This window comes from Nannospalax galili, unplaced genomic scaffold (assembly GCF_000622305.1).
Source record: "Nannospalax galili isolate Female #2095 unplaced genomic scaffold, S.galili_v1.0 scaffold540, whole genome shotgun sequence".
NCBI lineage: Eukaryota > Metazoa > Chordata > Mammalia > Rodentia > Spalacidae > Nannospalax > Nannospalax galili.
In genome coordinates, this window is record NW_008348613.1 from 403,880 (window position 1) to 412,667 (window position 8,788).

Sequence of the window (8,788 nt, forward strand, 5' to 3'; positions counted from 1 at the left end):
TACTTTACAAAGAGTTATAAACACAAGTCAACACATGAATCTAAACTATATGAAACAAAAACAATGTCATCTTTTAAAATGTTTCCATCAAAATGATACAAACTATTTTAAGGGATTAAAACACTAAATCTTGGAGATAATGGATTTAATGCATAGTTTTAAAAGAATTCATAAGTACAAAACTTAAAAATACAGCACTTAGCTGGGTGTGGTGGCACACGCCTTTAGTCCCAGCACTCAGGAGGCAGAGGCAGGTGGATCTTGGTGAGTTCAAGGCCAGCCTGGTCTACATAGTGAGTTCCAGGATAGCTGGGGCTACGCGGAGACCCTGTCTCAAAAAGACGAAAATAAATTTTTTTAATTAATTGAAAAATCTTTAGATTCATATCAAAATTGCACTCAAGAGGCAGAGGCAAAGGCAGAGGCAGGTAGATCTCTGTGAGATCCAGGCCAGCCTGGTCTACACAGTAAATGCCAAGCTAGCTGGGGCTACAGGGAAACCTTATCTCAAAATGATCAAAATAAATAAATAAATAATGGTGAATTGCCATTTTGAAATGCAAATATTGTATACCACAAGATAAAAGAATTAGTCAAGTAGACTGATTGGCTAGGCGTTCATGTCCCATGACTTTTAAGTGCTTATAGCTTTTAACCTTTTCATCATTGATCTGAATAAGAAGACTGGTCAAAAGAGAAATAGTCAAAATTCACTCTGATCATGCCCTGTGGTCTTCCATTATTTAAAAAGAGCGGCACAACCATGGGCATTCTTCAAAAGAAAAATCTGGATGTTTTTTTTTTCTCTTCAGACTTTTAAAGCTGTATCTGGCTTTCTAACACAACAATTTCTTCTGCACTCTAAATGTTATTTTTGTCTTTCATAATTCATTACTAGTCTTGATAGGAGCTCTATATGAATACACACAATAAAAAAGTAATTACTTATTCTAATTCCTTCTACAGTTATAGGATGGGTGTGCCTCAAAAGTGGGTCACATGGCCTCTCCAACATTGGCTCTTCAACCTGAAATCAACTAATTTCTTCTGGATCCACTTACTCTAGGAGGGAATTTTTAGGTATGAGACTTCTTACTTGGGAAATGTTAATGCTCACCATCAATTCTGCCATTACTACCAACAACAAACAGTGCCGATCATGGATGGAAATAAGAATTGGTTAGAAATGCACAGTAGTCTTCTAATTTGATATCTTTCCTCCTCGGGCCCTGCCAGACTGAAGATTCGTGCCCCCCAAGACCTCTGGTCTTACACGTTCAAATCCCAACCCAGAAGTTGATAGATTAGGAAGGGGGAGCCTCTGGAAAGTGATCACATCATGAGGGCAGCGTCCTCAAGAGTGAGATTAGTGCCTTTATAAACAGGAGCTCAGAGAGTGATGAACGAATCCCACCAAACAGAACTTGTCTGACTTAACATTGTGGGTAGTAAAGAATGAACAGAAGTGAAATGGCCAAGCAACATGTAAACCTGTTTCTTCACTGTTTCCTATAATCTGTATTGCAGGAAGAAAAATGCTCCTCAAAAATGTACGACTTCTACTGAAGCTTAAATGAATGTATGAAGTCAAATTAGAAAAACAAATCCCGCCCCCAAGGACAGAAGAATTTCTTGTGGTGAGCTGGGTTCATGTACCACTTTGATTTTACTGTGGATGAATTCTTGCTCCTGAGCAGAATGAATTGCGAGGAAATCACTGCGCAGCCAGCCACAGACAAACTCAAAGGCAGGCCATTCCGAGGCATGGGTGTGGAAGAGGTACTCAGCGTTCTGATAGAAGAGCCAGGGCGCATCTGCAAGGAAAAGTGATGATGCCGACCACACCAAAACTATCGAGAGATAATGCGACTTGAAGAGCATATGGTACTGACCCATGATTGTAATTTGGTCAGTTGGCATTTTTAAAATTAGGTGAAAATATGTAAGAAAATATACGTAGTCTTGCAGGCATATAAATAAACACCTACATAAAAATATAACTGCTAATTTTTTTTAGTCTACCTCATTCAAGAACCCTTCATTAACTTTCAAAGGTCAGGGATAGATACATATTTTAAAATCATGTATCATAAACATGTGTCTGTGATGTTAATTTCAATATTATTTAATGGCTACATTTATTAATTTGATTATTGATTATTTTGTTATTTTGTCTTTTTTTTTTTCAGAGCTGAGGACCGAACCCAGGGCCTTGCGCTTGTTAGGCAAGCGCTCTACCACTGAGCTAAATCCCCAACCCCTAATTTGATTATTGATTATTAATCTGTTAATTTGAACAAATTAGTTCTACATGAATACTAAGAAATAAGGCTGAATCAGAGGAATAAAATAATACAGCAATAGTGTATAATATCCCCTATATGGTACGTAGTTAAAGATTTGAGATTTGCCAGGCTGGCTCTTACCATACTGGTACCAGGGTGGAATATTGGGTTTCACATCTGCAAAAGGAAAACAAACCATCTTGACCGATCCTTCTGCACAGACTCACTGTTTCTGAACTACTTCAGCTCTAACCATACTCTATGTTCTTCACCTTTAAAAAATTATCACTGAAAGGACAAGTACTTTGTGCTGTTTGGACTCTATGGTGAGTTCTCACAGACGAAGAGGGGGCACCAGAGAGTCTAAAGGACACCAACACTTGCTGGGGTCCACTGCATGTCACCCTGTGCTAGAAGTTTCCACATATGCATTGTGCAAGGAGGTCTGTGTGCTTGTAACGTCAGGGTGATATGTCTTTCCTTTGTGCTTATTCCACTATGTCAGCTGGCCACCTTCATTCCTAATGAACAGCTCGGCACTGTTTCGTCTTTCCTCCCCCTGTGATCCCTTCTTTGCTAAATCCTCGCAGCTTGGTTCATCAGGCAGGTTGCTGGCATTGTGGTTCAAGGAGTTAGTGCCTACATTCTGAGCATCTGTAACTCTTCATTTGGAAAAGTGCTGTACATTATTAAAAATTAAACACACAATAAAGATCTCATACCTCTTGGAATTTTGCATATCCATTCGTGTTTGGAACCACAGTGTGAAGGCAGCAATGTTTTGTTTGCCTTAAACACAGCACAGTTTCTTGCATCTTCTCCAAAATAAGTATTGTCTAAAAATGAAGAGACAACCTGCAGCAGATGAAGTTCATTATTCCTTAAGAATGATCACCCACAAAGAGTTTCAGAAGATCAAAGAAGGCATCCAGGAACACAAGTGCTAGAGGCTTTCTAAGAAGCTTCAGAAGTGTCTAGAAATCATTCCAGTGAAAGGATGGTCCACACTTGTGAAGAACAAACTAATAAGCACTTAGGTTTTTTTTTTTTAAAAAAAAATATAAAAGAGGCATGAATGACTGGGGAGATGGCTCAGTTGGTGAAGTGCTTGCTGTGTAAGGGGACCCGAGCTCAATCCCCAGCACCTACCCTAAATAAAATAAAATAATAAAATAAAATAAAATAAAGCCAGTGTGGTCACACACAACTAATCCCAGTGCTGAGGAGGTGAAGACCCCTAGGGTTCACTGGCCAGCCAGGCTAGGCTAACTAGTGGTTCCAGGTTTAGTTAGAGACCCTGTCTCAATAAAAAAAAAAAAAAAAGGTAGCGTGATTAAGGAAGACACCTCTTTCTGACCACTAGTTTTCATATACATGTGTATGCGTGTGTGTGCACGCCCCTTCCCGTCTACAAAGGTATGCTTTTTTTTTTTTCCCTTTTTTTCTTCAGAATAAATCAGATGCGAGCTTCATTCTGAACCTGCATTATTTTCTAACAGGCAGGGTTTGTCTATCTTAGGGTCTTGGGTAAACTTCTTAGAGGGTCAGGGATATCCCAGACCTGGGCATCACCTTTGAAGCCAATTCTTTTGCATATATGCTAAACTTTCATTCATTAATAATTAAATTGTAAGACAGAGTTAGCTTTTTAATCATAAAACTAACAAATGCTTTTTGAGAGACCATATAACTCACACAATTCCCAAACTGGCATTTTAAATGAAGATTCAACTTTTTGAACTCTTTAATAATTACCTGACATAGAGTAGTAGATGGATTACTACTAAATTAGAGTAAAAATGTGGAAAATAAGAGAATGTTTGGAAGCCATTTGAATGCTTTAACTATATACGTGTCTATGCAACAATTCATCTAACATATCTCTCCTCAGGTTTGGAGAATGGTATGAGTTATAATTCTCTTTGTCTGGTGTGACTTGGTGAGAACCTCAGGGTACAGTTTCATGCCTTTATTCTCATTAATTCTGAATCAAATTTTCTATTTCTCACCTATTATTAATGAGTTTAATTGACTGAAACAAAATGAAGCACTTCAACTTCTATGTATCTGATTTTGTTTTCCAAGTCCTCGATGGTCTTCAATCCCCACCCCTTCCATTCCTGGGCCTTGGTTTCTTTGTTAGCAAAAATGGGTTCAGCTGAGGGATCTGAACCCTCCTCTCTGAGATCTCTTCTCAATCTTTGTTCCTGATAGCCCTTTCAAAAAGTAGTGCTCAAATGGAAAATGCTATTGGTATCATGTTTAAACTGGCATTTCCTTATTGTTATTATTGTTCCTTGAGAAGTGCATATCTTTTTTTGCTTTTTTTTTCCCTTCTTATCTACAAATTTGAGCCATTCTTTAAATGGGCTCTTCTCACTTGGTCTTTATCCAAGTTTGGCTGCTGATATTTTGCAAACTGGAAGATATCATAGCATTGTAGCTTTAGAGTCAGACAATCTGTGTGCAGATCCTGGCTGTCCTCTAATATGTTAGGCAAACTATCAATTGTTCTATTGCCTGCTGTGGTGGGCTACTGGAAGGATGGAATGAGATAGTTGCAGAACTGTATTCAGCCCAGTACATAGAATGTTCAGAAGGGTCAGGAAACAGCAACTGCCTCAAATACTCCCTGTTGTCTTGTACTAGACACCCCTTACAGACTTGAAACTATATCACGTGATTTTGCATGTGCCCATCTCAGTCTGGGATACTGCTGCAGTTTCCTCCCTGTCATCTTGATGACAATGTGAGAACTGCTCAATGCACCTGGAAAAGCAGCACATCTGTGAGTTTCTTTCCTTCACAGAGGCTGGCAAGTATGTGGTGCAATGAAAACCGAGATTTTTTTTCCTTCTGGAACGACTTCATCTGTCTGAGAGGAGTTAATTCTAAGACTGATGGCACCTCTGTCTTTGTACAGAGAGATAAAGTGAAAACCATTCTTCAATGTTTCTCTTTTTCATGTGTGTGTGTGTGTGTGTGTGTGTGTGTTAGTGTGTGTAGCACATGCAAAGGTTAGAGCAGGATCAGGATATCAGGTGTCTTCCTCTGTTACTATCCTCTCTCCACCTTATCCCCTTGATAGAGGGGCCCTCTATGAACTGGAAGCTCACAATTTCAGCAAGACTGACTGACTACTAAGCTCTAGAGATCCACCTTTATATGTCCCCCCGTTTCTGACTTTTTATGTGGGTACTGGGGATTCAAACTCAGTCCCTCGCAAACACTCTTTCTCACCCAGTGAGCCATATCCCCAGCCCTTCAATAGTTTCTTGTTCACTGTGACATGAAGAAGGGTCTTGAACACAATAAAATATTGTGCCAGCAGACACAGCAGAATGGAAATCTGGAACTATTGTAAAGAACAACTGTTTCTCTGCTAGATGACTCATCACATGTGAGGTGGTTTAGGGGAGATTTGGATTTCTTTTCACGATGAGATATCAGGTGCCTCCGAACCATAGGGTCACCCCAGGTTTCCCAGGACCTTGATACAGTAACTCTCTTGGCCAAGACCTAGTGCAACTTGGCCACAAAAGTGTCATTTCCTGGATCTCCATCTCTTGGTTGTTATACCAAGTGGTTCCAGGGTCACTTGTTCTGGATTCATCTCCTCTTATCCATTTTGAAAAGACTTACAGGAGTTCCATCAGACCATTCCCAAGAACCAGAGTTCAGTGGATTCCTCTTATTAAATCCAATCCAGAACTGCCTTTCTTCTGTCCTAGGAAGAGAAGAAAAAAATCCTTTCTGATCTAATTCTCAAGCTCAGATAAGATGTTCTAAGATACTGTAAAACACATGTAACCAAGAAACAGGTGATGCTGCTGGTGAGATTGATGGAGTCAACATATGGGTTGAACATTATTTTACACAGAAAACCCTGTGCCATTAAATGAGCAAAGACAAGATTTAGACTCATGTACTACTGTGTGGTTTGCTCATAGGACATGTACAGGGGGTCAGGGACATCAACCTATATGGAGAACCCAAGTTTTCCATCAGGTCAAGAGTGCATGAAAACAAACTGGTAAGGAAGTTTGGAATATCATTGCCCTGGAGGACACTGCCTGCTTTACTATTTCTACTTTGCTATACTTTTTGTGTTGTTTTACTATGTTTTGATTTTTTGTGCATTTTTTGAAAGTTAATCACTATCATCTGCATTTAATAAAAGGTGTAAAGAAGGTTTAGGGATTTTTTTTCCAGTTCCCAACATAAATAACTACAGCAAATCAGCCTGGGCCATGGTAGATTAACTTGAGCAGTCACCACTGGCTTCGATTTGGCAAGAAGCTTCACAGAGAATCATATTCTCTCCTATTACACAGAGTACAAATATGTCAAATCGCAACATACTCAATAAATCAAGCAATAAAGCCTAATTGTACAATGAAGCATCTCGCTAAGATAATTTTCTGAGAATAATTTTGAAGAATTAAAGATTTAAAAGACTCAGAAGTCATGACAGATGCTTTATTTTGCTTAGTGCAGAGAAGCAAGCTTGTTCTGTAGGGTCGCCTCTCATTCATGTGTCTGAAAGGCAGAGATCAAAGTCAAATGCAAGTCAGAGCACCTGTACTGTGCATTTAAGGTTGCGAGGTGAGGATGATGTCCTTCAGGTCAGGTGTGTTCATCTCCAAAGCACAGGCTAGAAACCCGTCTCACTCTTCCTGTGTTTCATTTCTTTCCTCGCCAATATCATCAATTTTTGTTTCTCCTGCTCTACTGACTCACAGAAGACAAAGTATTTATTTTCTCTCCACCAATTTCCTAAATTGTATAATTTTAAATAACACACATGTGATGTGGCTGAATTCCCTGGGTAATGTGGGCAAAAAATAAAACATACATTCTACGACTTGTGATTATATGCTAAAGATCCATAATTTGATAGATGCTTGGCACAAAATTCTACTAGAAATTTTCATATGTGAGCACATCTGAAAACAGAAATGACATAATTACATTTTCTCTTAAAGTTAATAAGGAAATGGTTTATAGACCTCATCTAAGGTCTATACATCAAGCATGTTTTGTAAGGGGCTAAAATAACAAAGCATAGCACAATTTAGGACACTGGAGATGGTCCCCTGTCCCTGTAAGCAGTAGCCCTGCATCTGGATAGCAATTCAGTTAAGGAGGAAGCTTCTTAGACATCCACCTCACAAAGTCTGCGGTGGCACAGAGGGCTCTGTGTCCCAAGGTGCCCCAGTGTCGGTAAAGTGGAACCAAGGCCTCAGGTCAGCATTTCCTGTGTGGACTAGCAATTCCATGGGATGTTTAGAAGCTTAATCAAGGGGAAAAAAAATCATTTTACAATGAAAGTTCTTCCTTCTAGAAGTCTTTACAATATTAACATACATAGCAAATTTTCAATATTGTACAATTTTTGCGGTGTTATTTGATTCCTCCACTGCCACATTCTCCTGCTTCCTCATAAAACAACAAAAGGGGCAGGAGAGCTGACTCAGCAGTTAAGAGCACTGACTACTCTTGCAGAGGACCTGGGTTCAGTTCCTAGTACCCACATGGTGGCTAACAAGCATCTGTCAGTTTGAGGGGAATCTAATGCCTTCTTTTGACCACTGAAGGCATTGCGTGACACAGATGCACTTACATACATGTAGGCAGAACACTCATATACATAAAATAAAAATAAACAGTAACAGTAACAGCAAAACAAAACCCACTTTTCTTCACAAAATACTCTATTACTCACATTTGGAGATCTCAAAGCTCTCACCCTTCTGGTAAATGCTGAAGATGCATAATTTCATAGACATTACATATTAACTTATGGGAGTGCCCCATAAGGAATTTTATGGGAAATTCAGGAATTTCTTCAAAAAATAGTTTTAGATTTCTCTGAGATCCAGGAAACTGTTTGAGACTCCAGATTTCTATGGCGTGGACCACAGTCCCTACCTGGTATTGTATTTGATTTTCTTAATAACTGGGTGGTATCTTGGAAGGATGTTGTCCTTGGCCAACAACATCCTTTGGGGTAGGATTTTGTCTGTTAATCTGTTGGAGTTTCCAGCTAGCCGTATATGTAAACTGTGTCCCTTCTACAAAAGATGATAGCTGTCTTCAAATATTTTTAAATGGAGCTGGCTTGATCTGCATTGCCTAGCTCCAAACTGAGGGAGGCAGATTTCTGGCTTGTAAAATAGTTTCCAGCAGTAGAAGCCTTTCTTCTAGACACTGGGAAACTGTTAGAAATTAAGGACAAGTAGATAACCACAGGAAGTTAGTGGAAGGAATTCTTGCACCAGGTAGGAATTAACTCAAAGCCTTTAGATTTCTTCCAATTTAAGTTTAGCCAATAAGGTTGGGAATAAGCTCAGTGGTACAGTATACAGACTCTGGGTTTGGGGGCTGGAGAGATGGCTCAGCGGTTAAAAACACTGGTTGTTCTTGCAGAAGATCTGGGTTCGAATCCCAGCACCCACATGGCAGCTAACAACTGTCTGTAACTCCAGTCCCAGGGGATCCAA

At 39.5% G+C, this 8,788-nt stretch overlaps 1 protein-coding gene across 1 annotated transcript in view; it reads right to left on the reverse strand.

Moving 5' to 3' along the window:
- The window catches only part of Pla2r1 (phospholipase A2 receptor 1), a 134,532-nt gene that overhangs the window by 34,087 nt on the left and 91,657 nt on the right, over window positions 1-8,788 (reverse strand). Inside the window, 4 exon segments of the mRNA XM_029569698.1 lie at window positions 1,657-1,814; window positions 2,427-2,462; window positions 3,008-3,140; window positions 5,928-6,012. Of these exon segments, the coding sequence (XP_029425558.1) occupies window positions 1,657-1,814; window positions 2,427-2,462; window positions 3,008-3,140; window positions 5,928-6,012 (412 nt within the window).